Source organism: Schizosaccharomyces pombe (genome assembly GCF_000002945.2).
Source record: "Schizosaccharomyces pombe strain 972h- genome assembly, chromosome: III".
NCBI classification, from domain to species: domain Eukaryota; kingdom Fungi; phylum Ascomycota; class Schizosaccharomycetes; order Schizosaccharomycetales; family Schizosaccharomycetaceae; genus Schizosaccharomyces; species Schizosaccharomyces pombe.
In genome coordinates, this window is record NC_003421.2 from 1,765,377 (window position 1) to 1,792,611 (window position 27,235).

General features: G+C 34.8%; 14 protein-coding genes, 12 long non-coding RNA genes and 2 other non-coding genes across 28 annotated transcripts; 15 read left to right on the plus strand and 13 right to left on the minus strand.

The window, feature by feature from the left end:
* Positions 1 to 56: 56 nt before the first annotated feature.
* SPOM_SPNCRNA.1227 lies at positions 57 to 4,004 on the minus strand. The gene has a single exon (NR_150089.1). It is a non-coding gene; the product is annotated as a non-coding RNA (long non-coding RNA).
* On the plus strand, positions 710 to 3,595 carry ste6 (RasGEF Ste6; the record flags this gene model as incomplete). The annotated part of the gene is made up of 1 exon (NM_001023306.3): positions 710 to 3,595. One exon carries the CDS (start codon positions 710 to 712, stop codon positions 3,443 to 3,445), a length of 2,736 nt encoding a protein of 911 aa, NP_588316.1. The 3' UTR covers positions 3,446 to 3,595.
* On the plus strand, positions 3,581 to 5,805 carry glm2 (ubiquitin-protein transferase inhibitor Glm2). Its single transcript, NM_001023307.3, has 2 exons — positions 3,581 to 3,790; positions 3,848 to 5,805. Exons 1-2 carry the CDS (start codon positions 3,617 to 3,619, stop codon positions 5,360 to 5,362), a joined length of 1,689 nt encoding a protein of 562 aa, NP_588317.1. The 5' UTR covers positions 3,581 to 3,616; the 3' UTR covers positions 5,363 to 5,805.
* Positions 4,805 to 5,465, minus strand: SPOM_SPNCRNA.7489. Its single transcript, NR_196825.1, has one exon. It is a non-coding gene; the product is annotated as a non-coding RNA (long non-coding RNA).
* Positions 5,806 to 5,847: 42 nt separating the features above from the next.
* Positions 5,848 to 7,357, minus strand: SPOM_SPNCRNA.7490. Its single transcript, NR_196826.1, has one exon. It is a non-coding gene; the product is annotated as a non-coding RNA (long non-coding RNA).
* mme1 (ATP-Mg/Pi carrier protein) lies at positions 5,877 to 8,103 on the plus strand. The gene is made up of 2 exons (NM_001023308.3): positions 5,877 to 6,511; positions 6,635 to 8,103. Exons 1-2 carry the CDS (start codon positions 6,116 to 6,118, stop codon positions 7,253 to 7,255), a joined length of 1,017 nt encoding a protein of 338 aa, NP_588318.1. The 5' UTR covers positions 5,877 to 6,115; the 3' UTR covers positions 7,256 to 8,103.
* rmr1 (meiotic recombination protein) lies at positions 7,955 to 10,159 on the minus strand. Its single transcript, NM_001023309.5, is given in 2 exon segments — positions 7,955 to 8,857; positions 8,860 to 10,159. Coding segments are annotated over 2 exon segments (1,503 nt in total). The 5' UTR covers positions 10,054 to 10,159; the 3' UTR covers positions 7,955 to 8,548.
* SPOM_SPNCRNA.7491 lies at positions 9,037 to 9,669 on the plus strand. The gene has a single exon (NR_196827.1). It is a non-coding gene; the product is annotated as a non-coding RNA (long non-coding RNA).
* Positions 9,809 to 10,173, plus strand: SPOM_SPNCRNA.7492. Its single transcript, NR_196828.1, has one exon. It is a non-coding gene; the product is annotated as a non-coding RNA (long non-coding RNA).
* A 442-nt stretch (positions 10,174 to 10,615) lies between these two features.
* SPOM_SPCTRNASER.12 lies at positions 10,616 to 10,697 on the minus strand. The gene has a single exon. It is a non-coding gene; the product is annotated as a tRNA-Ser (tRNA).
* A 342-nt stretch (positions 10,698 to 11,039) lies between these two features.
* On the minus strand, positions 11,040 to 11,774 carry mic26. Its single transcript, NM_001023310.3, has one exon. The coding sequence runs from the start codon at positions 11,749 to 11,751 to the stop codon at positions 11,218 to 11,220; it is 534 nt and encodes a 177-aa protein (NP_588319.1). The 5' UTR covers positions 11,752 to 11,774; the 3' UTR covers positions 11,040 to 11,217.
* On the plus strand, positions 11,494 to 12,376 carry SPOM_SPNCRNA.7493. Its single transcript, NR_196829.1, has one exon. It is a non-coding gene; the product is annotated as a non-coding RNA (long non-coding RNA).
* A 341-nt stretch (positions 12,377 to 12,717) lies between these two features.
* Positions 12,718 to 15,066, plus strand: pre8 (proteasome core particle subunit alpha 2 Pre8). The gene is made up of 4 exons (NM_001023311.3): positions 12,718 to 12,894; positions 12,991 to 13,094; positions 13,164 to 13,318; positions 13,456 to 15,066. Exons 1-4 carry the CDS (start codon positions 12,780 to 12,782, stop codon positions 13,817 to 13,819), a joined length of 738 nt encoding a protein of 245 aa, NP_588320.1. The 5' UTR covers positions 12,718 to 12,779; the 3' UTR covers positions 13,820 to 15,066.
* On the minus strand, positions 13,372 to 13,840 carry SPOM_SPNCRNA.7494. The gene has a single exon (NR_196830.1). It is a non-coding gene; the product is annotated as a non-coding RNA (long non-coding RNA).
* wss2 (ubiquitin/metalloprotease fusion protein) lies at positions 14,146 to 15,225 on the minus strand. Its single transcript, NM_001023312.3, has one exon. The coding sequence runs from the start codon at positions 15,082 to 15,084 to the stop codon at positions 14,236 to 14,238; it is 849 nt and encodes a 282-aa protein (NP_588321.1). The 5' UTR covers positions 15,085 to 15,225; the 3' UTR covers positions 14,146 to 14,235.
* A 32-nt stretch (positions 15,226 to 15,257) lies between these two features.
* On the plus strand, positions 15,258 to 15,956 carry SPOM_SPNCRNA.7495. The gene has a single exon (NR_196831.1). It is a non-coding gene; the product is annotated as a non-coding RNA (long non-coding RNA).
* A 71-nt stretch (positions 15,957 to 16,027) lies between these two features.
* Positions 16,028 to 16,698, minus strand: cox12 (cytochrome c oxidase subunit VIb). The gene is made up of 5 exons (NM_001023313.4): positions 16,605 to 16,698; positions 16,544 to 16,559; positions 16,454 to 16,479; positions 16,261 to 16,368; positions 16,028 to 16,187 (listed from the first exon to the last, which is right to left on the minus strand). The coding sequence occupies exons 1-5, from the start codon at positions 16,654 to 16,656 to the stop codon at positions 16,129 to 16,131; spliced, it is 261 nt and encodes an 86-aa protein (NP_588322.2). The 5' UTR covers positions 16,657 to 16,698; the 3' UTR covers positions 16,028 to 16,128.
* On the plus strand, positions 16,547 to 18,331 carry SPOM_SPNCRNA.1228. The gene has a single exon (NR_150090.1). It is a non-coding gene; the product is annotated as a non-coding RNA, possible alternative UTR (long non-coding RNA).
* Positions 17,521 to 21,622, minus strand: rpb3 (DNA-directed RNA polymerase II complex subunit Rpb3). The gene is made up of 3 exons (NM_001023315.3): positions 21,524 to 21,622; positions 21,432 to 21,481; positions 17,521 to 21,385 (listed from the first exon to the last, which is right to left on the minus strand). Exons 1-3 carry the CDS (start codon positions 21,601 to 21,603, stop codon positions 20,622 to 20,624), a joined length of 894 nt encoding a protein of 297 aa, NP_588324.1. The 5' UTR covers positions 21,604 to 21,622; the 3' UTR covers positions 17,521 to 20,621.
* On the plus strand, positions 18,235 to 20,176 carry trp3 (anthranilate synthase component I). Its single transcript, NM_001023314.3, has 2 exons — positions 18,235 to 18,415; positions 18,599 to 20,176. Exons 1-2 carry the CDS (start codon positions 18,410 to 18,412, stop codon positions 20,060 to 20,062), a joined length of 1,470 nt encoding a protein of 489 aa, NP_588323.1. The 5' UTR covers positions 18,235 to 18,409; the 3' UTR covers positions 20,063 to 20,176.
* SPOM_SPNCRNA.7496 lies at positions 20,929 to 21,683 on the plus strand. Its single transcript, NR_196832.1, has one exon. It is a non-coding gene; the product is annotated as a non-coding RNA (long non-coding RNA).
* A 73-nt stretch (positions 21,684 to 21,756) lies between these two features.
* On the plus strand, positions 21,757 to 23,220 carry mrp49 (mitochondrial 54S ribosomal protein mL61). Its single transcript, NM_001355934.2, has 2 exons — positions 21,757 to 22,053; positions 22,235 to 23,220. Exons 1-2 carry the CDS (start codon positions 21,914 to 21,916, stop codon positions 22,500 to 22,502), a joined length of 408 nt encoding a protein of 135 aa, NP_001343094.1. The 5' UTR covers positions 21,757 to 21,913; the 3' UTR covers positions 22,503 to 23,220.
* Positions 22,626 to 23,174, minus strand: SPOM_SPCC1442.11C (uncharacterized protein; the record flags this gene model as incomplete). The annotated part of the gene is made up of 1 exon (NM_001023316.1): positions 22,626 to 23,174. The coding sequence occupies one exon, from the start codon at positions 23,172 to 23,174 to the stop codon at positions 22,626 to 22,628; it is 549 nt and encodes a 182-aa protein (NP_588325.1).
* A 352-nt stretch (positions 23,221 to 23,572) lies between the features above and the next one.
* SPOM_SPCTRNAPRO.09 lies at positions 23,573 to 23,644 on the plus strand. Its single transcript has one exon. It is a non-coding gene; the product is annotated as a tRNA-Pro (tRNA).
* SPOM_SPNCRNA.7497 lies at positions 23,597 to 25,173 on the minus strand. The gene has a single exon (NR_196833.1). It is a non-coding gene; the product is annotated as a non-coding RNA (long non-coding RNA).
* pps1 (CDP-diacylglycerol-serine O-phosphatidyltransferase Pps1) lies at positions 24,187 to 25,884 on the plus strand. The gene is made up of 4 exons (NM_001023317.3): positions 24,187 to 24,341; positions 24,429 to 24,660; positions 24,944 to 25,307; positions 25,391 to 25,884. Exons 1-4 carry the CDS (start codon positions 24,220 to 24,222, stop codon positions 25,393 to 25,395), a joined length of 723 nt encoding a protein of 240 aa, NP_588326.2. The 5' UTR covers positions 24,187 to 24,219; the 3' UTR covers positions 25,396 to 25,884.
* Positions 25,435 to 26,698, minus strand: sqs2 (G-patch type RNA-binding protein). Its single transcript, NM_001023318.4, has one exon. The coding sequence runs from the start codon at positions 26,531 to 26,533 to the stop codon at positions 25,970 to 25,972; it is 564 nt and encodes a 187-aa protein (NP_588327.3). The 5' UTR covers positions 26,534 to 26,698; the 3' UTR covers positions 25,435 to 25,969.
* SPOM_SPNCRNA.1229 lies at positions 26,010 to 27,224 on the plus strand. The gene has a single exon (NR_150091.1). It is a non-coding gene; the product is annotated as a non-coding RNA (long non-coding RNA).
* Positions 27,225 to 27,235: the final 11 nt, after the last annotated feature.

The following is a 27,235-nucleotide window of genomic DNA, read 5'->3' on the forward strand; positions in this document are numbered from 1 at the left end:
GTATTAAATTGCCGTATTATATTGGTACTATAACGAAATAATTGCAATACACTATAATAAAGTGGAGTCGACTATCATGACATACGGTATTTAAATATAGCGATACATAAAATTTTTTTGCGTATTTTTACTGCCTAAAATGAATCGGTCAAGGATAGTCGCAAAAGCTTTTAAATTCACTGGTCTATTCCTTTAACAATAGTCATCAAGTTTGGATCAATAGAAAAGAATTCAACTTTTTTTTTTAGAAAAACGCTACCAGAAGGACAATCTGTTTTATTTTTCAGGAAGAACATTTTTCTTTCTGTATTTATTGAATAGCGAAGGATAGGGTTGAATAGTGAAAACAACGAAGTATTACTGTATTGCGGAATAGTCGCATACCCACAGGTTTTAGGTGAGTCCATTGTGAAAGTGATTGACAACATAGTCTAGTGAAATACTGTATGTAATATTACAGTTGCGTAGTGACAAAACGCGACGCGCCAAATTCACAGGTAATTTCTATTGTAGTAGCCCATTGTTAGTAAACAAAGAAATTCCCAAAATGGCTAATAATGGGAAAACAAGCTTTTTTTTTAAATAAACGGGTGTTTTCTTTATTTTAAAAGCAGGAAAATACTGAAATAACTTAAGAAGGTATATTTCCTCTTTTCTTTCAAAAATAAATGAATCGTGGAATTGATAGCATTCATGGACCCTTACGAAAATGAGGTTTCAAACGACCGCAATAAGTGATTATGAGAACAGCTCTAATCCTTCATTTTTAAAATTTTCTGCAGGAGACACTATCATAGTTATAGAAGTGCTCGAGGACGGTTGGTGCGACGGAATTTGCTCAGAAAAACGAGGTTGGTTCCCCACGTCGTGCATTGATTCTTCAAAAATTCAAAATTTTTTTTCAAGTTTTCATTCATCGAATGAGAAAGACCCAAATGCTCAATGTTGTGCGCCGTTTCACGTAGAGGCTCATCTTCAAGATTCTGCATGGTTTGAGAAACACGGAGTGCAAGCGATAAATAGTATCCCTTCTTCAGAAGAGTTCTTAAGAAAAAATCTTCAAAATGACATTCACCACCTTGTAAAAGGGATTCTCACCACCGCTGCCGCTGTGTCACAATCTATAAAAAAGGAAGGCACTCAAGTGATCGTTTTTGGAATTGAAACTGTTCGTAGTATGGTTCTTTCATTTCCCTTGATAATCCTTTCTACATTAGATGAAAATTTTCTCTCAGAAGTCGCGCAAGTGTTCTCCTCATTAAATTTATTGCCAGAGTTGAGCCGAATGGGTTGCACTTATGGTGAACTTTGCATCAGATTTACTAAGCTTTTGAAGCAATTGGCTAATAAGTTTTTGTTTTTCTTCAGGCCCGATGTTTCCTTCCCTTCTTACTTTTTGGGCTCTTTGATAGCGCATGAAATACATTTCTTGCCATGGGATTTTAATATGCTCTGTTCCAATTCTGTACAATCAGCACATACAAATCTCCAACCTGATATTACTTCCTTTGTTGCAATTTTGTCACTTTCACACGAAGCTTACCATTGCACTGAGAATGAATTTTGGAATTTAGAAGCACAGAAGCTAACTGAAAATACAACCCAAAAAGTACTACAGCTAGTTGCGGAAGATGCACTAGAAGCTTGGAAACTAGATATTCTAGAGGACATCGATAGATGCATTCAATGTTGTAGGCGATTCTTGTCTGCAAATCAAAGAATAAATTATTCTTCCTCTGAAAATAACCCTTTTTCTTTCACTTCTCAAGATGTTGAAGCCTTGAAGGATGAACTGTCTTCTAACTTATGTGATTTATATTTGTGGAGTATCGACTTGGAGCAAATCTCACCTAGCGATTGTTTACTGGACAATTATTCCCTTTTTGTTGATTTACTAGTAACCTTGAAAGTATCCCTTCTTCGGATCAAGTCAATAATTGTTCAATTTTCAGAAAGAATTGTGTTTCTTTCTCTAGAATACAAATTCCTCACAAATATCCAACCAGAATTGAATGATGCGGAGAAGTCCCAACTTGATGGTTTTGACCTCAATAAAACCAACTGGTTCGACTCTAAAGGATTAGTTTGTTATTTAATGAAACAGACTTCACCAGAGCCATTATTGATCCGAAACCTTTTGTTTTCATTTTGGTCATGTAATGGTAAAATTGAACAAGATGGAAAAATAAAAACAGCCACTTTAGTGTTCATTATAAATTACCTTCTAAGGACAGATATAGATAGTACATTTTTTACTACTATCTTTTTAAACACATACGCTAGTATGATCAGTTCTTCAGATTTATTTTCCATACTTGGAGCACATTTTCGGTTCATCTGCTCATTAAATTTTGGAAAAATTTCTTTTATTTCTCACGAATTTTACCGAGTTAGTAAGAGGTTTTTGGATATACTTCTTATTTGGTTCGAATCGTATCTTGTTGAAGAGTTGGACAATTCCAAGTCAATATTCTTTTTGTTTAAAATTTATAAAGTTTTTGAAGTCTTTGTAGTTCCACATTTTGCATCTGCTGAAGAATTATTGCATTCTTTATCACACCTACTTCATCATCCCTCTACAAAAAGATCACATAAAATGCTAGAGGGAAAAGAGCTATCCCAAGAATTAGAGGATCTTTCTCTCCATAATTCCCCTGATCCAATTATATATAAGGATGAATTGGTTTTACTTCTACCTCCTCGTGAAATTGCAAAGCAGTTATGTATCTTAGAGTTTCAATCATTTTCACACATATCAAGGATTCAGTTCCTAACTAAAATCTGGGACAATCTTAACAGATTCTCACCCAAAGAAAAAACTTCGACCTTTTATTTGTCGAATCATCTGGTTAACTTTGTGACCGAAACCATCGTGCAAGAAGAAGAACCTCGCAGACGTACCAATGTGCTAGCATATTTTATTCAGGTCTGTGATTATTTGAGAGAGCTTAACAATTTTGCTAGTTTATTTTCCATCATTTCTGCGTTAAATTCCTCACCCATTCATCGGCTGCGTAAGACATGGGCAAATTTGAATAGTAAAACATTGGCTAGTTTTGAGCTTCTAAACAATTTGACAGAGGCAAGGAAAAATTTCAGTAATTATAGAGATTGTCTGGAGAACTGTGTCTTGCCATGTGTCCCTTTCTTAGGTGTTTACTTCACTGATCTGACTTTCCTTAAAACTGGAAATAAAGATAACTTTCAAAACATGATCAATTTCGATAAGCGCACCAAAGTCACTAGAATTTTGAATGAGATAAAAAAGTTTCAATCTGTTGGGTACATGTTTAATCCCATCAACGAAGTTCAAGAGCTTCTTAATGAAGTTATATCGAGAGAGCGAAACACGAATAACATCTATCAAAGAAGTTTAACTGTAGAACCACGTGAATCTGAAGATCAAGCCTTACAACGCTTGCTAATTGATTCTGGCATTTTTTGAAGCGTGAACGTTAACAGTGATTTAAGTTTTTATGAGCTTGCTTCGAATTCCTTTAATATTTTCAAATCTTTTGTAGAACAATATAATCTTAAAATCATTTAATTCTGATATAGTCTGCCTCGTAAATTATCTTTCGTCCGTTTACCTCACACCTTAATATTCATAAGAAGAATGGACTGGAAAGAAGCGATTCCAGGTGCCGCCAAGGTAGCCATTGAAACCAAAGATTATATTACCTACTCAACGCTACTCGAATTGATATTGGAAGAAGCGCGAATAAAGGATATTGATGAGCAGCGAGAGTTGATTAAGTGTCTACATGAAGAATTGAAGCAAGAAAAGAATGTAAGTAAAAATATTCATGTAATTAAATATGAATTCTCCTAATAATGTTGCAATTAGGACCATATAACACGCGAAATTTCCTGGGACATTATAGGAATGGTGCTTCCATATGTTGGGAAAGTACAAAATGAGGCCGATGAGTTTGTGGACTTCTTAGCCAAAAACGGAAATCCAAGAGAGGTGTTCCTTAAATGTTGTGAACTTTTGATAAATGGAGGCTTTGAAAGTCCCCAACAATTCATATCTCTGAACAGTGCCATTTTATCAGCCTTACACCGTATATCTACAAAGCGACCAGTTCTATTTGTAAATAATTTTTTAATTTCATTGTTTTCGGGGTTAGCAAATATTTTGCAAATTGATAGCGATGAACTGTATTGTGTTTGGAAAATCTCAATATCATCTATACAAGATGCAATGCATCGCTTTCCAGTGTCAGAGTGTTATTTGGCATGTTTAAAGGCTTGCAGTATTTTAGCTCAACTCTTTTTAAGTAAAGAAACATTGATGCTTTCTTTCCGTTCGCTGCTTCAAACAAAAGATCAGTATGCAGAGTTTCGTGAAGAACTAAGTGGCGCTACGACTAATTGTGACAAGTTGGATACCCTTTCAAAATCCATAATAAACATCTTCGATTATCTTTTGTCCCATCTTCCAGAGAGCTGGAGTATCATTACTGAGCACATGGCTCAGGAGCTGACAAAAGCTACATATGTAAGTCAGTCATCCTCTATTTCCTCAGAAGACGAAGAAATAGCCAAAAATGCTGATGTTCCTGCTGAAGTTGATAACAATTCTACTAAGGCTGATGATAAGCGGGATGAAATTGAATTTGACACGAAAGGATGTCTTGCTTTATTAACAATTAAATCGTTCTATCAAAGCGGAAACTTCTTTCTGGATTTTTTGAAAGAAAAATTTCCCTCTACTATCCTTGAAACTTTGCAGCAATTGGTCTCTTGGGAGATTCAATTGGATAGTGTTGGTTTCAAAGATATTGCTGTGTATCAAGGATATTTGTTGGATTTACCTCATTTCCAGGTTCCCGACTCCGAACTCGAGCATCTCTCCAGTTTGCTCCATGGATATCATTTTATGGCTTCTTCGACAGAACTTCCTTGGCTGCGTGTTACATGCAATGCTATAGTCACAAAATGTCTGGATTCTCAGTTACCAAGTGTCCGTCTTTCCTACATACTTGATACTTTGGAAGAATGCCCACTGTTAAATATAAAAACTGCTATCCTAAATTATTATCAAAAACAGTGTTCTCTTGTAAAAGATAGTAATGAGGAAGGTTTAAAAAACTTTGTATCTCCCAATACCCTTCTGGATGTTTTCAAAGTGTTTGACGCTATGGAAGATGTTGAACTTGATTCTCAATCCCTATCGTACATTCACCAAACACTGGTGTTTCTCTATTCACTCGAGATTCAAAATTTGTTAAGTCAAAACCAATTTCCTACTGTATATTTCACTAAGATTTCCGACCAAATAAATAATTATGAGGGAGAGCTTCCTACAGACGGACTGAAGTATTATATTGAGCTTCTAAATTCTCGCAACAAATGAGGTTCAACAACAAAAATTAAAGTTTTCGTGAAAAAGTGTATGGAAGGAAGCATAAATGTTTCTTCTACTTCTCCCCTAACATATGCTCTAATCGTTTTACTTGAAATTGTATTTTTTAACATTTTACATATATTTTTGATTCAAATTCAGATGCTAAACCAATTAGTAAATCTACTGCTCTATTAAATTGGTCACACCAAACATACATTTCATTCAATAGCATCAGGGATCAAAGAAAGGTTATACTGGATTTCTCACTGCAATCATTGCTATATTCGTTACAGCCTTGCTGTAAAAAAGGTAGTTCCATATTTAGAAAAAAGATCGACATTTCATAAATTCAACAACTCATGACTGATTTTCATTTATTCTAAAAAAATAGGATTTTAATATTAGCTACAATTAAATCTAGAGTAAAAATCTAATAGATATATATAATTTGATGTTTTTCTAGTCTGTTATTATTCTGCTAGTAAACGCTAATCAGTAGGTTTTTAAGTACGAATAGCGACTTAACCAGAGCAAACTCGAAAGTTGGGTTCTTCGGTAAAAAAGGAGGGATTCCGTCTGACAAGTAAGTCCTGTGAAAGAACCATCAAGAATTGAGTTTTTTATACCACTTTGCGAAGCAATTTTAAAAATTGATCAGTTTCATGTCTGGAGAAAGGCAAAACTGCCAGGTTCCTTCATAAAATAGACGTTTTTCCTTTCCTCTTTCACTAAGAATTAATTCACATTCTTTTATCAAATACAATGGAGCCTGGAATACCTCCAATGATTGATAAAGCTCCAGCTTATAGTCATGTTTTGATTGCTGGAGGTATCGGAGGAGCCACGGCTGATTTCTTGATGCATTCTTTGGATACCGTGAAAACAAGACAACAAGCGGCTCTATATACGAACAAATATAACGGAATGGTAAAATGCTACTCCACAATTTTGTGTGAAGAAGGTGTTTTTCATGGCCTTTACAGTGGAGTATGCCCCATGCTTATTGGCAGTTTGCCGGCTACTGCTTTGTTTTTTAGCTCTTATGAATATACAAAACGACATTTGATGAGTAATTATAACCTTCCTGAAACCCTTTGTTTTTTATTAGCCGGATTTGTCGGCGATTTGTTTGCTTCAGTTGTTTATGTCCCATCCGAGGTAAGTATTGCATATAGTGGGAAGACCAAATATTTCTGAAAATAAATTTCCAGTTTTTATCCTTCTAAAGGTTTCCCGCTGCTTTATGAAAAACAGTTGTATACTAACGAGCGTTTTTCATAGGTTTTGAAAACTAGACTACAATTGCAAGGACGCTACAATAATCCCCATTTCCAGTCAAATTACAATTATCCTTCATTTCGAGGTGCCGTCAAACAGATTGCAAAACAAGAGGGAATGAAAACCTTTTTTTATGGTTATCGTGCGACTATTTTGCGAGATATTCCATTCTCTGGATTTCAACTTTTATTTTACGAAAAGCTTCGTCAAGTTGCTCAAAAAGAATGTGGTCAAAAAGATATAGGTGTGTTTCGTGAGCTCATCACCGGTTCTTTGGCTGGTGCTGGCGCCGGCTTTTTAACAACACCCTTAGACGTTGCAAAGACTAGGCTTCAAACTATGATAAGAACAACAGATAAAGTATCCGATGACATTAACAGCGGGCGTTACTTTTTTGCCAAGGACGAGAATTCCAAATCCAAATCTGCTGCATCTCTTGTAAAACCCAAAATCGGTATTCGTCATGTTTTGGGAGGATTGTATAAATCCGAAGGTTTACTGGGTTTGTTTCGTGGATTTGGTCCACGTATATTTTGGACCTCTTCTCAAAGCTCATTAATGTTTGTCTTTTACGAGGGTATTATCCGTTTGTTCAATAAAAATAATGTTTTAGAGCGGGACTAAATTCCTACTTTTTTGAATTTTTTGTTTAACACCTTTTGGCTTCTCTACTTTTTATGTTTTTTGTTTCGTTTTCAGCACAAAAATTTATCACCCCTCTCTTGTCCATCTAGACTTCAACATAAAGCAGCCTTAAGAGTATATAGTTTTTACTTGATTTATAAAAAGCATACTCTTAACACTCTCTTCTCCTATTTTAAAACAAGTTACGACTGAATCGGTATTAATCAATCTCTCAATTGAAAACCGAACCGGAATTAACTTACTAACGACTAGTATGTCTATGTATACGTGGTTAGTCTTGCGATTATTTTAATTTCAAGCTCATTGTCTGTTACATCCATACATCTCCAACTAAAAATGGCACTTTATCACATAGGTTGAATTCACTGCCCTTGTTTTAAAGCCATCTGATACTTTATTGATCCATTATAGATGATTTTTTTTGCTTTTTTGTTTACATTTAGCTACTTTTGAATACTATTTATATCACAAAGCAGAGTTAAATACACTTCAAATAAAAAGTGTAAGGATCATTACTTGTTAGTTCTAGTACCGAAACGGCAAAGTAAGCTTTTGCTATACTGAGAAGTTTAAGTTTTCCGTCTTGTTCAGGCTAATTGCTTGCGGCTTACATATAGCAGATTCCAAATAATGAGTGACTAGATAAACTTTTCTGTTTATGCTCACTACTACAAAGGCTTAAAGTTGAAAAGAATTCGCATATTAACATAAAAGCTAAATAAATTAGAATTGCTAGCCTAAAATTTGAACTAATTAATCAAATAGTATACAGATGAAGTAAACCTAATTTACCATATGTTGAACACGCAAATAAAAATGCTTCTTCCACTTGACACATATGACCATGTAACACATAGCCTGTACACGTTGAACACAGTGAACAAAAAAGGTTTGATCAAATACTAAACTTCCACGATAGCCACCCGTCATCAAAGTTGTTTTTGTCCCTTTGTTAATCCGCAATGGAATTGGCAACAGATGCAACCCGAATCAAGGATAAAACAAGATTTTATCTTGCTAGATAGACTATGCTAACCCATCTATAAAAGTCCAATACATTACAAATTGGACTTGATTATTAAAAAACAATCAAACGGAAGCCAAGCATTAAAAGAAGCTAAGTTGTTGTTGAAGTTCAACCAACAAAAATTAAAACAAGTGCAGCAAATAAACAACACATAAATCGAACTAATGCAAATCGCATGCTCGAATCCACAAGAAACTATAAAGAAGCCACACTCAAGAGAGAGTATAACTTTGTTAAAATTAATTTTAATCATCAGAAGGCATTAATTTTGATTTTTTAGGAGTGCCGGCACTGGCAAGTTCATCTGACAGCTCAATATTTTCTGTATCTGTGGTAACCGACAATCGCCGTTTTGAAGAATTGATGGTACCTTCAGATTCGGGAAATGCAGATTCATAGCCCCGTTCTAATACATCTTCACTGGTGGCCTCCCAATCTACATTTTCACCATCATTGGTAATTGGTTCCTGGCTCAAGTCAGCATTATTTAAACTTCCATCAATATTATAATTGTCCAATTTCACGTTCTCATCTTCAACATCTTCCAAGTTCTCATCTTTAAAGATTCCTCAAGGTCGTTATCCCGCAATTTTTCGGTTGCCTCATTCGGAGATTGATCATTTTCGTCAAGAGTTATTATCTCGGAACCATCTTCTGCAACAACAGAGTTTGGTTCCTCGTTATTTAAATCATTTCTCTTTTCAAGAATTTTAGAGTCAATAGTCTCAGCATCTTCAACTTCATCAATCTCACTATTACTTGAACTGGATACCGCTTGCACAAGTTCATTATATCTAGCAATAAACCGTGGTTGCGTCGAGAATACAATAGAAAAGGACTCTTCTAAATCACAGTGAACAGTGAGAATCTCCAAAATATCAACTAAATGAATTTGACTAGCATATACATTGTCTTCGTTGATTTTCAGCGAAAGATCTGGAAACTCGCACAAAAGTTCAGAATCAGAATCAAGAAGATTCAAAGACTCTAAGCGTGCTCTAACTAATCCAAAAAAATCTTCAATGGTATTTTCGTTTAAATCGTCACCATTAGAATATAAATACATACCCTCATCGTTGTTATTACCATAAAAAGCACATTCCGAAGAGTTTGGAAAAATGACGATACCCTTGGAAAGCCAATTAAAATCTCGGGTTTCGGCTTCACTTGTGGAATCTTTGGGATCATCAGAAATGGGAAGAATGTTGTTAACACTTTGAGCGTTCAATTCTGACGAAGGTGAAACGACATCATCTACATCCACAACTTCATTTGCCAATTCATTTAGCTCAGTGGGTACTTCGTCTAAATCATTTTCCCCATGCGTCGTACCTTTAGCTTCAAGATCTACAGCATCCGTTGCTTCTTCAGTCACAATAGTTTCTTCAAAACCTTCTTTTTGATGTAAATCGAGAGTTTCAATTAGTATTTTTGAAGCCGCTTGATCTAGCTCTTCTCTAATAGTCTCAGTTTTATTGACAGAGTTTTTGGGTTCAAAGTTAAAATTTTTATTATCGATGTCATACGTATGTTCATTATTCTTGGCATTCTCGACATCACTTTCAGATAAAAGATCTGGCGATCCGTTTATGGCTTCAACAACTTCCTCAACTTTACCATCATGCAACATTTGATTGAACGCTTCGTCCAAATCCACTTGAACCTTTTGGGCTGGTTCCATACCTAGTTCGATAAAATCACCTGAATTTGTCGTATAAGGGTGATTGACCACAGGACTCACTCCGGCCATTAAAAATTAAATCTAATGCTACAAATTTCGAAACTAATTAAGAAGTACTTACAAAATTACCTGAATTTAAAAAAATTGTGCTACGTAGGAGATGTTGGCTAAGGTTAAGTTTGCAGCTAAGCGGTATTCATAGTAAGTACAATAAGGAAAAACTGCGCTAAGCGTAATTCAAAATTGGGCATTTAATTGCTAACGTGGTGTTACTCCTTAAGTAGTGCGCAGCAAATATTATCATATCGAGATGTTTTGCTAGTTGTTTTAGGATATGAATAGAATAACTTTTTTTTCCTTCAATTTGTTTTTCTTTTTAGAATAATCAGCAGTCAGCTTAACGAAATTTGGTTAAAAAAGTCCTTGTGAGATGAATTATGCCTAAAATGTGTCCCTACCAAAATATATTATCTTACAAAGAATTATGTAAGGATTTATGATGACATTTATTGGTATTAACTATACAATACAGCAAAATACACATTAATAACATTTTTAACATGATATTTAAAAACACTTAGATAACAAAAACTAGTCCATTATTCCAGACAAATGGGGCCGTAAAAAAATTCGACACCAGCAGGATTTGAACCTGCGCGCGGAGACCGCAACAGATTTCTAGTCTGTCCCTTTAACCACTCAGGCATAGTGTCTAAGTTGCTTAAGTTCAAAAAAAATACCAATATAAGTGTATAGTCAAAAAGTAAAGTTACATAGATTTAAGTGAGTATAAAAGGTATAAATTTAAAACTAGTTTGTTAAATAAACACGAAAAATGAACCTCGGAACATAATACAAAAATTGAGATTTACTCATTTGTTCTACCTTCAAGGTTATGGTGCACGTAAAAAGAAGGAAGTCAATTTTACTTCCTTTATGTAGGCTGTTATTGTTTTGCAGCCCGTATTCTAACCAAACAGCAATTAGCTAAAAAATGTAAGAAGATAAACCGGCGATTTGATTCCGCTGAAATTTAGGTAAATCAACTAAATAATGTAAATGTACAGACGGATACAACGAATATGTGATCAAAAAGATTTCATTTCTTTAAAACGTATATTAGCTAAAAGAAAGATAGATAAGAGGGGGGGAGTTGCTTAAGTTCATAAAGATAGGAAAAATGCAAAAACACAAAAAGAAATATCGTTGCAAGTAAAAAAGGATGAGTACAAGTTAATCTCCCTTTATTTTCTTAACCGCGTTTTCATAATGCTTTTGGACTCCCTCAACTGCAGAAGTCATGGACTTCTGGGCATTTTGTATATTCTTTTGAGTTTGTTCCAAAACCAACATTCGTTGCTTTCGAATAGCTGGAAATCGTTTCTCAACAAACGCACCAATATTTTTAGAAGTTTTGGGAAAGCAAAACATAAAGGTGGCCGCAGTCGATAAACTAGTAATTAACCATCTCGCAGGTGCAATTCGATTTCTAGCGAAGATATTGCCAGCCATACCACCAACCACTACATAAGCTACACCGGGAAGCTTTCGTTCATCAGAAGAAAACACTTCATTTTTAGCTGTTGAAATTGTTTTTCTTTCGGTTGATAGAAACCATCCAAACGCATTCTCCGTTTTTAAACCCACATAGCCCAACGCGTGAAAAATGGAAGAACGGCCTTCATGTATTCGATCAGCCAACCAAGGAAAATTGCTTTTCAATTCCGGATTGTTGTTCACCTCCTCTGTTTCATAATAATATGACATTTTTATTACTGCCGTTTGTAGCTGGTAAGTCAGAAGCCCGCTGAGGATTGCATAGTATCATTCTCTTTAACGATGTATTGAAATGCGTTAAATAAAATGTTCAGGTTATAGATTTGGATAGTCTTCAAAACGACAAATGCTTATAATAATAAGTAGAATGTACTATTTTACTTGCATATGTATTATTTTTGATATCGAAAAATTGTCTGACCGCGGTCATTCCATCTCTTGCTTAGCTACGATAAACAATTTCCGTCTCTAATTCATCACCTTTTATTCCTTGAGTTAAACAAGCCCATATTTTAAAATGAAAAGAAAGTCAAATATTTTCTGGGTTCTTATTGTTCACAATCTCCTAAGCATAAGTGTTAGGTTCCACACATGCTTTGCATTTTTGCAAATAAAGTTAAGGCTATAATAACTAGTGCAAGCCAACAGTTATTTTCTATTGATTTATCAAACTAAAAGCATTTGACTCGGCATACTAACTTAACATTAAAAACATTAAAGAACCCAGCACAAAAATGGTATATAACATGAACTCTTATACAATATGTAATATTATCTTAGCAAAAATTTATATCGGTAGTAGCATGAAAACATTCCCATCAAGATATTCAATGAAAAGTAGACTTGCTAAATTGAGGATCCTGTTTTTTACATAATAGGTTTTACACGGTCAATCCTTTTCAACCCTCAAAATACTTTCCCCAGAAAATTGTATATTGCTTTCCAAAAAACGCTAGTAAAACAACTTGAAAACATCTTTTGAAGTTTCATTAACAAACAATATTTAATGATTATGCCAATATTTAATAAAGCTTTTTTATTCAATGTATCCTACTCCCACATTTAACGCAATAAAATATAACGTAATATCTTACTTTGCGGTGATTCAAAATACAGTACTGCAAAAGCCTCGATATTCATATCTGCTTACACAGTCAACAGTCTTCTTGAACGATTGATCCTTTACCAAGCACCACTTAGCAAATAACGGCTTTTTCCGTTCTTTTTAGTGAATTCATATGACTGATAAATACGCGTTCTCCCTTACTACATTTTCACCTAACGGTAAACTCGTTCAAATCGAGTATGCTTTGAATGCAGTCAATGCTGGTGTTACGTCTGTTGGAATTAAAGGTACTACATAATCATGGGTTCTAAAATAATATAACCTGTGTATTCCCTTTGGAAGCGTTTTTTGTTTTTGTGTTATAAATACTAACATAATTATAGCTACCGACGGTGTAGTTTTGGCGACAGAAAAAAAACCCACTAGTGAGTTAGCGATCGGTGCTTCATTGGAAAAAGTTTGTGCTATTACTCCAGACATTGGCATGGTATGTCTACATATAGGTTTCAGTGAAGTCAAAAATTGGAATTTCGGATTCTAACGGTTTTATGTACAGGTTTATAGTGGTATGGGCCCCGATTTTCGAGTGCTCGTGGATAAATCGCGGAAAGTCGCACAAACCACATATAAAAAAATATATAACGAGTATCCCCCTACTAAAATACTCGTCCAGGAAATTGCTTCAGTTATGCAAGAGTCTACACAATCTGGGTATGCTTTTTATCATTAAATCGATTTTATTTAAACTATATTATGTTAGATGCAACATTGTTTAAGTAAATTTGTTTCTCTCATCTTCATTATTCTGTTTTTTTTTTACTCTACTTTAAGCTAACTTCATTATTTAGTGGTGTTCGTCCGTTTGGTGTTAGTCTCTTGGTTGCAGGAATGGATGAAAAAGGTCCTTCTCTCTATCAAGTTGATCCTTCGGGCACCTATTTTGCTTGGAAAGCCACAGCTATCGGCAAATCATCTACAGCTGCTAAAACATTTTTAGAAAAGCGTTACAATGATGAACTTGAGTTGGATGATGCCGTGCATACAGCTATTTTAGCTTTAAAAGAAACTTTTGAGGGTGAATTAACTGAAGATAACATCGAGATCGCAGTAGTCTCTACGAAACCTACGGATAGTGGAATCGTTGGCGTACCAGGCGGACATTTTTGTCGATTGTCCCAGTCGGAGATTCGTGATTATCTCGACCAAGTATAAAGTTGAAAGTGTTAGGTTTATTTTTTCTTTATATTTCCTATACAAAAAAAGCACTAGCAATGTTTTGTTGCAAAAGTTGCTTTTTAAGTCCATTTTCACTTTCTTATTCAGTAACAACTTACATGAAAAAGACACGAGTTCGTCCACCCTTTGTCCATGAGATTCCAAGGTATTAGTTGTTTTTTTAAACTTACGTATGGTATTACACAGCCTGAAATTAGAAAGACTCATACTAGTGATAGCTGCTATATTCTATGACATGAATTAGATTTACGATTCCCAAACAATACGGTTCCTTTATTCTGTATAGTACAAATCACTCCAAATGTTTAACAACAAGACAGCATTCATTAGAAGAAACTATAAACATAGACAATAAATAGGGGAATTTGAAAATATAAGTAGTAAAGAATCCATTACTCCTTTTGGACTTTACTACCTGATTGCTTCCGCCTCTCCGCAGCGGCCAGCAGTAAGTCTCGTCTGTGGTTCTTTTGATCTTCATCGTCATTATCCTGTTGAGGAGTATAACTAGCTCGGTCACTAACATAACTACCAGGTTTGCCAAGCAAATCTGCTGCATCTGCTTCCTTTGTTAGTTGACGAAACAGCTCCCAAAAGGAGGAGTCGTGTTCTCCATGAACATTATGCGTCAATTCGTGAATTAATGTACTTTTCACAGTTTTGTAATCTCGAAAACCATCGTAACGGTCTGTACGTAAACGTAATTCAATATGTGCACCTTGATTATGATTGAGTCCCAGAGTTTTAGAGTCATGTCGAGTATGTTCAGCAGGGTCCATTTCACTAAGTAACGGGACAGTCCAGCGATGAGAATCCATAATTTTTTTAATGCCTGTATCGTCTCGCAGCCTTTCTAAATATCTCAAGGCACGATCCTTGTGAGGATAATCTAAAACCACAAGTTCATTAAATGTGTATATACTTGCAGGCTTTGGTGTAGTATGAGGCTTCTTCGGTTTCAAGCTGTATGTATTCGTGCTATAATCAGGGACCTTCAATTGAGAAATGGCTTGATTGACAATGTCTTTATCTTGTCTAATTAGACACATAATCTTCGATTCGTTTTTGACTACATCTTGTAAATGTGAGTCATCTGAAAGATTCCCTTTGTAGAGCAGCTTAATCAAACTTGGAGACACATCTATTTCTTGGCCAAGTTTCTCTTTAGCATCCAGCACAGTATCATTCTCATTAAATGAAAGAGCAATTACATTTCCTCTGCAACTAAATTTCAACTCCATGTGAATTTGGTAATTAGCAAAATTTCTAAATCTGTTTGACCCAATTAAACAATTGAGCTGAATATAAAAAAAAAACAAAGATATTATCAGTAAAAACTGAAGAAAAGAGAGTAGTGTAATTTTTGCTTATTAATTGGTAGTGGTTAAGTCAATAGACAATAGTACTAATATATATATACATACATTACGATTTAGACTGTGTAAGGTAGATGTGGCCTGAATATAACCGAAATGAATAACTTGATGGTGGCCAATTTTGCTGGTCTGACTAAGAACAGCCAGCTTTTTGTTCTATGAAATTCCAGCAATGCTAGAGTCCATTGTAGTTTTCTGGAAGTGAGTTGTAGAAAAGCGCGACAAAGTCAAGAACTATAGTGGTGTTTTAGACTTAGCAATTTAATTTAAAAAAGGTACCAGCCATGTTTAGTAGGACCATAGTTTCAAACTTGAATGTGGATTAACGATTTTCAAAAGTATGACTTGAAAAGATAAATTGGAATTATTTAGAAAATTTCTGTTTCTTGTACGGTAGACTTTTTATAATGGATACGATGGATGAACGTAAGTAAGTCACATGAATTTTAGATTTTGAAGACAACTATAAGCAGCGATAAAAAGTGTACTCAAAGTTAATTCATACTTCAATTAAGCAGGTTTAAGATATTTGACGGTCATAATAAAATCACTAAATCCAAAGTAATAATAGTTTATGGATTTACACATGCCATGTTCAGCAAATTTGTTCATATTTGATTCAAACACATGAGATCCAGCAAGATTTCACGCTCTTCATTTTATGTCATCAGTTTCGATTAGTTTTAAACTGTTAAATAGAACTTTTCACGAATGCAATGAATATATACATGAATCGTTTAATAACATATAACAAAGATCAATACAAGGGGTTTAAAGAAAAAGTATGTTTTCAATTAAAAGAATCAGCACAAATTTTAGCATAATATACTATTGATTGAATGATTTCAAAAGAACGGATTTGGTATTCATGTCCGCTACAGTAGTCATCGATAAAAAAGAAAGGCAAAACTAGATAGGGGCCGGGAAGGTTCCGTTTTCCCTTTGTTCGTCCCAGCGTTCTACCCATTCTGTCGAAACATTGTTAGCATATTTGCAGTTTAACAAGCGAAACCGCTTAACCTTCCAAAAAAAAGCACTTACCCATTGGGCACAAAGATTGATAAGCGTGCCAAAACTGTTTACAGGGGACAAAGTCTTCACCCTTAGCCTTAATACAGCGGAAATAATCAATGTAACTTTGGAAGCAATCTATCGTAGCAATGTGTTAAAAAGAGTCCTCATTATAACAAAAATTGACAACATATAAACGTCTTTTCAATAAAAAACAACTTACGTTTTGTTTGATTAGTGTTTGGGAATCTATATAGTAAATAAGATATTGTAAGTAACTTGTTTAATGATAATATCACCAATGTCATATTACCTTGCATCAAACCCAACTATGTCAACGTTAGCATTTGCTTCCTATAATATAGAGCTCTTACCTGTACCAAAAGTAAACTGCTTAGGTGCTTCTTGATCTTCTTGTTCAGACATGTTGTTTTGCTGCTAAATTGCTTTTTCGGAGAGGCGATTGGTAGAGGATACGTTCGTAGAGCCGCTTGTGAGTAGAAAGGAATGGGTCTAATAACGATAATTACCAAAGTCATTGAAACAGTTAAACAGAAGTTAATGAGCATATGCTGCATTTATAACTATCACATACTTGATTGTTTTTCTATTTTACTGCCTTAAATATGCGGTAGATGATTCAGTTTTTAGATTCCCCGAGCCCTTGTCGCTTTGAAAGTAGTATGCCTAGTGATTTGTTTTTTGTACAATATTTAACAACTTTCAGCAAAAACATGATCTTCCGTTGCTTGCAATCTAAGTGAAGCTCAATTCCCCGAATCGGGATTTTGTACGACAATATCTTAACTTGAAATCATGAGGAATCAACACTGTAGAAGTAAAATAACTGTTTAATAACAGTGCGATCTTACCTTTATCCTATACTATTTTTCCTATTTTCTTTTTGCATCTGCGTTTATTGAGTGAAGTGAAAGAGGTATTTATTCTACTTAATAACATGAATTTGAACTGACAGAGATCCAATATATAACAAACAAGATTCCTATACTCGTTTAAAAAGGATTTGAATAAACTGTTTTTAGGATACTGTTCTATTTACTTATTTATTTTCAGGCAAAAAAATAGTGCCGCGTGAAAGACCCTCTTTTGCTTTTCCCGATTGAATACATTATACAATTAAAATCCTTTTTTGCTAAAAGATTGAATTTAACCAGCGATTGATTGTTTTTATACGTTCGAGAGTTTCATCTCCGTTTTTATTAACTTGCAAGATCATTCACAAGACGAAAAATCCTTGATCGAATAACATTACTTTTTGCTTATTAAGTTGAACTGTTCAGATTTATAGATGACTAGCCTTGACTGTTCAATTGCACTTAAACAAGCAATCACTTTAATTCACTTCGATCGTTTCGGTATAAGACGCACTTCAAATCCTAAGGGTAGTCGACTCTATTAAATTTATAAATTTGTTAGCATAAATATAACATTATTCTGAATTGCCCTAATAGCGAGTCATGTATTCTCTTATACCAATTCCAACGCCTAAATCCTCTTAGTTCTCTTTCGTTATAATCGTTGTTCCTCTTTTCAATTTCTGAATATTATAAGCGCATGATTCACGAAATTTCATAGATTTTGTAGAGGACTTTTACACAGTGTCTTCTCCTCTATTCAGGTCTGCAACTTTCTAGCTAACATACACACCCTTTTCATCTAAACGAATGCCTTTTATTTTTAACATTTTTAAATCAAACCAAGGAGACTAGATAAATAAAATAAAAAAAAAAGAAATCAAGATCTTAACTAGATTGCAGTTTATGTTCGACGAAACTTTGGCCATTTTAAGAATTTGCCTAAGAGCTTAGGAAAAAAATAAATCTTATCCTAAAACAAAATACTTTTATCGGTTTGTCCGCAGTTAAATATAACTTCCTAATTCCTATTTCCAGTCTTTTATTTACATTTAACCATATAACGTTTTCCAACGCATCCGTTATATTTTTCATCTAATTTAGATGAATTTTCCAACTTTCACAAGTTGTCTTCTTCCAGCAGCTTTACGTTGTTGAATTAATTGGTTCTTTTGTTTTCTTTCTTCGCTTACAGAAAAATTTGGAATTGCTTGTCTTTCTGGAAATAGATCGGTTCAAGTTTAAGGGATTTTTTTGGTTTGCTATTGAATTTGCACTTATTCGAGTATAGACTTGTCAATAAGATGAAGGTAATTTGATTTTTTTTGTTCTAACAAGGAGACCCAACCTATGGAAAATAAATAGTAGTATTGGGATATATTGACGAGTTTAGGATTGGGTCTTTCCTTTGTTGTATTGCTTTTAACTGTAAAAGTCGCCGTTTCTAGGGCTATGAAGCTTAAAATTAATACATGATACTAATACTATTTTAGATTTATCCTGACTTGAAACAAGTTCAAGAGCTTGCTGAAAAGCACAAGGCTAACAAGATTCCCATTTATGGAGTAATCCCTGCCGATATGCTGACTCCTTCAGTAGCCTACTTGAAGCTTAATCAAGGAAAGAAGTATTCGTTTATTTTAGAAAGTGTCACTCAAGGAGAGAGTGTCTCAAGATACAGTTTTATTGGCAGCCCTTATAGAATATTAATGGCCAATGGAAAAACAGATCCTTTGGCACGTTTAGAACGTGAGTTGAAAGAAGTTAAAACAGCCCCTGTTGAGGGTCTGCCATCTTTCAGTGGAGGTGCTGTGGGCTATGTTTCTTATGATTGCATCAAATATTTTGAACCCACTACTGAAATGCCTTTAGAAGATACCTTGGGTCTTCCGGAGGCTATGTTTTTCATGACCGACGATTTAGTCGCTTTCGATCATGCTTATCAGACTGTCAAGATAATTTCTCATGTTTGCATTCAGCAAGGCCGACCCATTGAAGAGGCTTACGAAGCTGCCGTTTTCAAAATCAATATGCTTAAAAAGAAACTTGAAAGTCCTGAAATTCCTTTGCCTGAGCAAAAGAAGGTCCATTTAGGATACGAAGCTAAGTCAAATGTAGGCGAAGACGGGTATAAAGCATTTGTTTCCAACCTCAAGGAACATATCTTTAATGGCGATATTTTCCAAGCTGTCCCAAGCCAACGGATTGCTAGGCGTACAGATTTACATCCTTTTAATTTGTACCGCCATTTAAGAACAGTTAACCCGTCCCCTTATATGTTCTACATCCACTGTGATGATTTCGACATAATCGGTGCTTCCCCTGAATTACTGGTTAAATCAGAGCATGGGCGTATTATCAATCATCCCATTGCCGGAACTGTTCCAAGAGGAAAAACTAAAGAAGAGGATGAGGCATATGCCAAGGATTTACTTGCTAGTGTCAAGGATAGAGCTGAACATGTAATGCTGGTGGACTTGGCAAGAAACGATGTCAGTCGTGTCTGTGATCTCGACACAACAAGTGTTGACAAGTTGATGACTATTGAAAAGTTTTCTCATGTTCAGCATCTTGTTTCTCAAGTTTCTGGTGTTCTGAGACCTGATAAAACTCGTTTTGATGCATTCCGTAGTATATTTCCGGCTGGAACGGTCAGTGGGTCTCCCAAAGTCCGTGCAATTCAGCTCGTTTATGGATTAGAGAAAGAAAAGCGTGGTATATACGCGGGAGCCGTAGGTCGTTGGGGCTATGAAGATGACAACATGGATACTTGTATAGCAATCCGTACAATGGTTTATAAAGACGGAACTGTTTATTTGCAAGCCGGTGGTGGTATTGTGTTTGATTCAGATGAACAAGATGAGTACGTGGAAACTTTAAACAAACTACGTTCAAATGTTACTGCAATTGAGGAAACCGAAAAATTATACGCTGAAGAAGAAAACTCTTCAGCATAAAAGTAAAGGAGACGCTTTCGGTTCTCGTTGTACATGTTATTTTAAAGTGTTGAGGTTTTTAAAAACTTTTTTGTTGTCTTTATTTTTGGTAAACGAATAAAACATCGTTATAAAAAATTGTATTCTGTAATCTCGTTGTCCACTTGTAGCAACTTTGTCTATTCATTGTGAGCATGGTGAGCCGATATAAACTTTCCAACAAAGAGTTCAAGAGGCAATCACCGAAAATTAAAAAGATATCAAAACGACAATTCCGAAAGTGTTCTCTTTCACGAAATTATCTAAAGCTATAATAAATCCAAGTGAAGAAGAACAAAATTATGATATGAGGGAGGAATATATATCTCTATATATGCATATCAATACGTACAATATGTTGTAGCCAAAAGCCAAAAAAAAAAGGATTAGATAAAAATGTGTAAGGTATGACATGAACGGACGCAGGCCATAAATTAAAAACTTTTAGATGATTAAAAAAACGCATCTAGAGTATTTTTTATAACAACAAACATATAAAGGATGAAAATGGATAATTTTTAGAAAAGAATTGAAGCATAGTCTACCACGTGTTTTCTTCACCATTTTGATAGGGAGACCAGTTCATTTCTGCATTCTCCTCCATATTCAGTTCGTTAGCAGAAAGTTGAGTAGGCTGCTCTTCGTCGAGATCACGAACTAAAACTGCAAGCTTTTCCTGAAGAATTCGTAAACCTTGAACCATTATTTCATTGGGTGGTATAGAACCGACACTTTCGACATCCATATAAAACCGACGCGGTTCCTCTTGGAAGTTGAATGGTTCGCCTTCCCGCGGTGGTTCTTCCCAATCGGCATTTTTGCTTTTTGGCCACTCTGCATCTGCATCATTCTCAAACCAGTAATCAGTATGCTGTAACTTGTTCCATGGATCGTATTCAAATGCAACAGCTGAAGTAGGTGACCACTTAGCATGTTCTTTAGCTATACCCTTCTTGGCAATGCAACGCAGAGAAATTTCCTGCTCTTTTCTGAGTTTGCAAATAAGCGGTCCGCGTGATTTTGGATCGGCGAGAATAGGGTGTCCAAGAGAAGAGTTAGAAGAAACAACAAGATCTCTAGCATAAATTTCCATCGTACCCTCACCAGTACATTTGGCATTTAGGAACAACTCGACTGAACACTTGGGACAATACTGATCGCAATCGCAATTGCGCGTATATTCCAAACCTACTGGAGGCGGTTCATCGATGTTGGAGCTATCCAGAGGTATCATACCAAGACGATGTGCTAGAAACTCATCAGGCATGACTGAGGTATTCACATTAATTTCAACTAGGTCAATGGCTAAAACATCATTAGTATTTAATTCAAGAATGAACCTAAATCTTACCCACTGTTGGAATCTCTGCAAGTACAACACGTCGCAGCGAGTTTGCAACTCTTTCAACTATTAGAAGGAATTTCCTAGAGCTTTTCACTTACGCCAAACTTGTATTTGTAAGGACAAAATCCACCGAGTTTTTACTTATATTTCGTATCGTAATATGCGTTTCTGAATCCATAATGAGAATGTGTCGTTTGGTCTATGCTTGTTGCAGAATTTCATACTCATTTCTCCCATTCCGCACTGTTAGGTGATCCCTTATTTAGCATAAGGACACACTAAACTACGTTAAATGCGAGATCAAGGAACTCGCTTTTAAAGAGAGCAAGCAACAATTGACAAGAGAGTACGAATCTACGGCATTAGGCTTAATTCATTAATATTTATATTCTCTGTTCATCCCGACAGAATATTTGAATAAAAACATATTGTTTCAAACTCTTTCATTTTTGTTTGGCTGATTATTACTACAACTTTACATTTTCGCCATGTCTAGCATAGGCGGTAAATTACAAAAATCTTTGCACAAGATTCGTGCTGGAGCTTTAGGGATTCCTTTACCAAAACATATTCAGGAAGTATCTATTCAATATTCTTTAGACAGCCGTTTGGGACATATGGGTGCTAAGTAAGTTTTGTTTATTCGTGTTAGAATCATCGATGTTGTCTATGTACTGGTACCTCAAACATTTTATGCTCAATTCATGTTTAATTCTCTCAAATAACTGCTTGATAATACTTTGTGTGAGGAAGCACTGATCTACGATTCCGTTTCATGCGTTGTTCATTGCTAACGTTTTAAATTCTAGAAAATTTGTAAAAGAATGTCTTCCTTCATTGTATTACAACAATTACGGCTTGAAGTTTAACGTTAATCACCGTTTACCGAACGATCAAACTCCAACATTTTCCATTATCTCAAACAACAAAGTAATCTATTCGTACGACATGCGGTCAAAACAGCTGGAAACAATTTCTTCCGATATTCAAAAAGCGCTTAAAGAACTTCATCACGAGTCATCCCCGGAAAACATTAAGGAAGCGCACAAACAAGATTATTCACCTCCTTCTAATTAAGCAAAAACGCTTTTAAAATTACTTTTTTTCAGTGAACAAAATATGCATCTTTTTTTTTTCTAAAAAACCTTTAGTTTTGCTGCAGTCCGTTTACTGTATTCCTTTGTTTGATGATCCATAAACCTACAATTCCCTATTTTCTTTTTTATTTAAAAAAGTTGTTTGAGTGAAAAAGAATGCTATCTTGAATACGAGCTTTAGTCTAAAAAATACATCGGCTTGCATTAAGATTTTTCTATCCTTGAACGAGAGCGTAAATGCCGTAAAATAAAAGAACAAAGAATGACCGAAATATTCTAACTTGGTATAAATCATATTTGTTGATTGAGTTCTTTGAAAAAGTTTTTGTACATGATTATGAGGGAATGAACTAATGATCGTTTGGTATGACAAAATAGCGTTTCTCCTCTTACTTGATCGTATTTTTCCTAAAGAAATAAAATTTCTGCCAACTTTGTTTATATCCATAATGCAAAATTCCTGCTGCAGTTTATTAGATATTGAGGTTTTTTTTCGGTCAGTGGAGGAAAGTGAACAAATTTGATTGTAGAGTTTAAAAATGGTTGAAATTGTGATCATATCAAATAGCCAACCATCTAAATTACGAAGTACAATATCTTTTTTACAATATCCTCTTACCAAACTCTTCGGGTTTCTGTTAACGATGAGCATGTACTTGTAAACGATTCAAAGTTTAACTGAACAGAAGATGTTATCTAACTTTATCTTATTAAGAGAAATTGTACAAAAAAAAACAGAGTGTTTAAGTTGATGTTTGAAAAGTTTAAAACAATACTCAAAAGTGCGCATTCGATGCTTTGTTACCAGATTAAATAGTAGAACATAAAATTATAGGAATCCATATTTAGTTAGTTATGAATGTTCTTAACTATCAAGCTATGAATAATAGAAAATTTAAAGGAAATACATTCTGTTTTAATTCAAGGTCTTGCTAGTATTTACATAAATAGTGCATACCAAAGTACTGTTCAATGCTAAAAGCTCCAAAAAAAACATAAGCTAGTTCATGTTTACTTTCTATATAATAAAATTTTTTACTTAACAATAGTGGCCGTTTGGTCTAGTGGTATGATACCATCTTAGGGTGATGGTGGTCGTGGGTTCGATTCCCACAACAGCCCAATTTTTTGCCAGTCGAATAACAATAGAAAGTTAGATGAAAAATGGCCCTTAATGTGATCGTGATATTTGTTTCTTTTTGAGTTGGGTCCAACTTGGAATTTTAAATGAGACGTACTATATACACTGTCAAAGGTCATTCATTACTCGGTTTTTAATCATCTTGCTTCGATGCCTTCTACTGCCTTATGCACACATATCTGGATCATACAACAAATTGCCGCATCCCCTATCAGCGGTGGTACGTTCCCTCTTCTTATTTTCTTCATGTAATTCAAAACCACAAACCACCATATTTAGCTTGGAAAATAGTTTAAACACTTCGCTCGTTTTATATTCATTGATTAGCTTTTTCGACTTTTATTCAAATAACAGAACGCACAATGCTGTTTTAACGATGCTAATAAATAAACATTAAAAGATTGATAAGAATTCCAAAGCCTGGATCGCTAAGCATTTCTAGACAATTCTCAATCACAACCATAACGATACCCTGCGGTGCCTTATTTTTGTTAGTTATTCGACTTCCGGTAAATAAACAGGTACAATTAGAACCAGAAACTGCCAATTTTGGAAGATGGTTAGATCACGAGTTTCTCCTGGATTGAAATTACAATCCGATGCATCAAACCAAAGCAATGATAAAGAGAACAAGTTACTGGCCTACGTAAATGATAATAGACATTTTTCACTCATTAGGTATGATTTACGTATTCTTGTTTACACCATTGCGAAAGGACTTTGCAAAAGGATTCATTACTTGAAATACTAACTAGAGGATTGTAGAGCCCTCCACCTTGCAGACTTGATTACTTTAATGAACGGGTTTTGCGGTGTCATGAGTATATTTTCAAGTTTACGTTACTGCCTAAGCGGACAGCAATCAGCTTTCCATTTATGGAATGCAATGTACTTTATGCCATTTGCGTTGTTTTTTGACTTTTTGGATGGTAAAGTGGCTCGTTGGCGTGGGAAATCTTCCTTAATGGGTCAGGAATTGGATAGTCTTGCTGATCTGGTATGTATAACTTCTCAAATCTGTTCCGAGACTATTTTCACATTGGTTGCTTTGACATGATAAAAACACGAGGAACATGATAAGAGGCTTCTTTGGTTGAATTTTTTCTTCATTTTAGCTAAGTCGAGCTTTTTTTTTTTGCTTCTCGTTTTTTACATTATGTCGGTTTGTTCAATGAGTCTGAATTTTTCTCAATAAACATGCGATTGCGTATAATTCTTGATTATATATATTTTTTCTCTCTCTTATCCGGTCTTTTTATATCATTATACTAACAAAATAGATTTCATTTGGCGTATCTCCAGCCGTCTTTGCCTTTTGTTGTGGATTCCAAACGTTCCTTGATACCGTTATACTTTCCCTTTTTGTTTTGTGTGGTCTAACTAGATTGGCTCGTTTTAATGTTTCTGTCAATTCCATTCCTAAAGATGGATCTGGCAAGTCTCAGTTTTTCGAAGGAACGCCCATTCCTACCACCCTCTCCTTAGTAACCGTTTGCGGAGTTTGTATCTTAAAGGGAAAGACTCATGAAAATCTACCTTGGGGTGAGTGGTGTGGAAACACACCTTTTGCATTTCACCCGCTTGTGGTTTTGTTTGTGTTGAGTGGAATTGCTATGACTAGTAAGAAACTCAAAGTTCCAAAAAGTACGTTTCTATTACATTCGCTCAAATATGTTTAGAATGCTCTTTTTTTTTATTTTGTTTATATTAACTGATCGATTTTTTAGTTTGATCAACTGATGCTTTTATTCAATAGAATCCAAATGAAACTTTACAGTACAGCGATCTGGGTATACACAGTTTTTTTCACTTTTTGCTTTTGATGTTACTCGCATGCGAAGCCTTTTCCTCTCTTAAATTTATAATCCTTACTGAATCTCTTCTCATATCCTGTTTTTCCTTTTTTCTTCCATTTCGAAGATAAGTCTGTCCTTCACCTATTCGACTTAACCATTTTTAACGTAAATGCACTCATCATTGTTCATTCCTTCCCCCTTTTCCAAATATGTATTTCCGTCCTTTTAACAATTAGAAGCTGTTTTTCAACTTACCAGTTTTCTATTGCTCTCTTTATGAAAAACTTATGAAATTGAATTATTTCAAGTGATTGTACCCTCAACGGTAAAATATAGTAAAATTCCTTTAATTATTATTTCTTATATAGTCATCATGATGAGCAACCAAAAATAAAATTCTTTATAAAAAAGAAACTTTCCCAAAATGATGGTGAAAAGTAATTTTTCCTTCTAAATAAATAATGTTTTGTAAATATACACTATGAGGATTTAAAATCTCCTCGTCAAAAACTAATGAAGACCCTGTTTATTATTTTTTACAACAGCCACAACCGGATCAACCATTCCTTGGTTTTCAGAACCAAGTCCCTTCCCCCGAGACCAACCCATCATTTCTAAAAGTTGTTTTCCTTTGCCATTATTTATAGCGGGAGCGCTAGAACCAACAACATGACCGTCCATACGCTTTTTTGTATTGGTTGACACACTTCCTTCCTGTATTTGCACGCGTTTCCTTTTTTTCAAACCTTTAGGAGTCATTTCAACAAGTTTGGATTTTCTTTTCTTTGACAATTTCACGTCAGTTTGAAGTGCAAAATGACGATCATACTCAATCATGCTCAACGAAGTCTCTTCTTCCGCAATGTGGCTCATATAATCTAGTTCCACTTCTTTTCTCCTTTCACCAAACAGCATTTCATATTTTTCTAAAGCATCCTCATTGCTCAAGTGCTTCGATGGCTTCTTTTTTGGTTGAACAATCTTTGGCTTCCTTGGAGGAGGTTTTGGAGATGCCTCTACATTTTCCCATTGAGAAGATGTAATAAAAGAACCGTCTTCCACAATAATTGCCATTGTATTAATAAATGTTCGAAAATTCAGCAAATTTACAAAAACCAGCCTGAGTTGGCATTGGTGCTATAAAGAATGCACAACCCAAGAAACTTAAATTTTATGAGATCAAGGATAATAATAGGGATTTATTAAAATCAAGCCTGACTATTCCACAAATTCGCTCTCAATTATAAAAGTTTTGTTCGTGCAGTATAGCTTGCTACTATAAACCAAGTGTGACTTGGTTGATGAATAATTGTTACTTTGGGTAAGTAAATACTATCGCAGTGGTTTTGATCAATTATTAGCAATACCCTGATAGAAAGGCTCAAATATAATTTTGCATGTTAAAAATACTAGAATTCTTCAATGCTGTCCGGCAAAAATTTCTTCAAACAATCAAGTTTTAAGTTGACGCCGCAAGATGTCTTTCATTTTCTTAAAAGAAAAAAAACAAGCTAGGTCATCAATAAAATAATATGATACTGGAAATAAACATTCTCTGATGCACATTTACTAATCTTTCCGTCTGCAAGTTTCATAACCTCATATTAGGAAACCAACTACCCTGCATGGATTAATATTTAGACCTTAGACTACAATTTGAACAATGTTCTTCAAACACACCTTTTCTAATCACTAGAATAACAGGTCCAAACATTTGTACCATACATTCCGTATGCACACTACTAAACAAAATCCCTTTATTCACCTTAAACTATG

What these genes read in the sequence shown, in the direction of transcription:
- glm2 (NM_001023307.3), top strand. Translation starts at nt 3,617, where the DNA reads ATGGACTGGAAAGAAGCGATTCCAGGTGCCGCCAAGGTAGCCATTGAA. An exon ending in AATTGAAGCAAGAAAAGAAT is followed by an intron (nt 3,791 to 3,847) that starts GTAAGTAAAAAT and finishes TGTTGCAATTAG; the next exon opens with GACCATATAACACGCGAAAT.
- mme1 (NM_001023308.3), top strand. Translation starts at nt 6,116, where the DNA reads ATGGAGCCTGGAATACCTCCAATGATTGATAAAGCTCCAGCTTATAGT. An exon ending in TTGTTTATGTCCCATCCGAG is followed by an intron (nt 6,512 to 6,634) that starts GTAAGTATTGCA and finishes CGTTTTTCATAG; the next exon opens with GTTTTGAAAACTAGACTACA.
- mic26 (NM_001023310.3), bottom strand. Translation starts at nt 11,751, where the DNA reads ATGTCATATTATTATGAAACAGAGGAGGTGAACAACAATCCGGAATTG.
- pre8 (NM_001023311.3), top strand. Translation starts at nt 12,780, where the DNA reads ATGACTGATAAATACGCGTTCTCCCTTACTACATTTTCACCTAACGGT. An exon ending in TACGTCTGTTGGAATTAAAG is followed by an intron (nt 12,895 to 12,990) that starts GTACTACATAAT and finishes ACATAATTATAG; the next exon opens with CTACCGACGGTGTAGTTTTG. An exon ending in CAAGAGTCTACACAATCTGG is followed by an intron (nt 13,319 to 13,455) that starts GTATGCTTTTTA and finishes TTCATTATTTAG; the next exon opens with TGGTGTTCGTCCGTTTGGTG.
- wss2 (NM_001023312.3), bottom strand. Translation starts at nt 15,084, where the DNA reads ATGGAGTTGAAATTTAGTTGCAGAGGAAATGTAATTGCTCTTTCATTT.
- cox12 (NM_001023313.4), bottom strand. Translation starts at nt 16,656, where the DNA reads ATGTCTGAACAAGAAGATCAAGAAGCACCTAAGCAGTTTACTTTTGGT. An exon ending in AAACACTAATCAAACAAAAC is followed by an intron (nt 16,369 to 16,453) that starts GTAAGTTGTTTT and finishes TTGCTACGATAG; the next exon opens with ATTGCTTCCAAAGTTACATT. An exon ending in TCAATCTTTGTGCCCAATGG is followed by an intron (nt 16,188 to 16,260) that starts GTAAGTGCTTTT and finishes ATGTTTCGACAG; the next exon opens with AATGGGTAGAACGCTGGGAC.
- rpb3 (NM_001023315.3), bottom strand. Translation starts at nt 21,603, where the DNA reads ATGGATTCAGAAACGCATATTACGATACGAAATATAAGTAAAAACTCG. An exon ending in CTTACAAATACAAGTTTGGC is followed by an intron (nt 21,482 to 21,523) that starts GTAAGTGAAAAG and finishes AATAGTTGAAAG; the next exon opens with AGTTGCAAACTCGCTGCGAC. An exon ending in TGCAGAGATTCCAACAGTGG is followed by an intron (nt 21,386 to 21,431) that starts GTAAGATTTAGG and finishes ATGATGTTTTAG; the next exon opens with CCATTGACCTAGTTGAAATT.
- mrp49 (NM_001355934.2), top strand. Translation starts at nt 21,914, where the DNA reads ATGTCTAGCATAGGCGGTAAATTACAAAAATCTTTGCACAAGATTCGT. An exon ending in TTGGGACATATGGGTGCTAA is followed by an intron (nt 22,054 to 22,234) that starts GTAAGTTTTGTT and finishes TTTAAATTCTAG; the next exon opens with AAAATTTGTAAAAGAATGTC.
- pps1 (NM_001023317.3), top strand. Translation starts at nt 24,220, where the DNA reads ATGGTTAGATCACGAGTTTCTCCTGGATTGAAATTACAATCCGATGCA. An exon ending in AGACATTTTTCACTCATTAG is followed by an intron (nt 24,342 to 24,428) that starts GTATGATTTACG and finishes AGAGGATTGTAG; the next exon opens with AGCCCTCCACCTTGCAGACT. An exon ending in TGGATAGTCTTGCTGATCTG is followed by an intron (nt 24,661 to 24,943) that starts GTATGTATAACT and finishes CTAACAAAATAG; the next exon opens with ATTTCATTTGGCGTATCTCC.
- sqs2 (NM_001023318.4), bottom strand. Translation starts at nt 26,533, where the DNA reads ATGGCAATTATTGTGGAAGACGGTTCTTTTATTACATCTTCTCAATGG.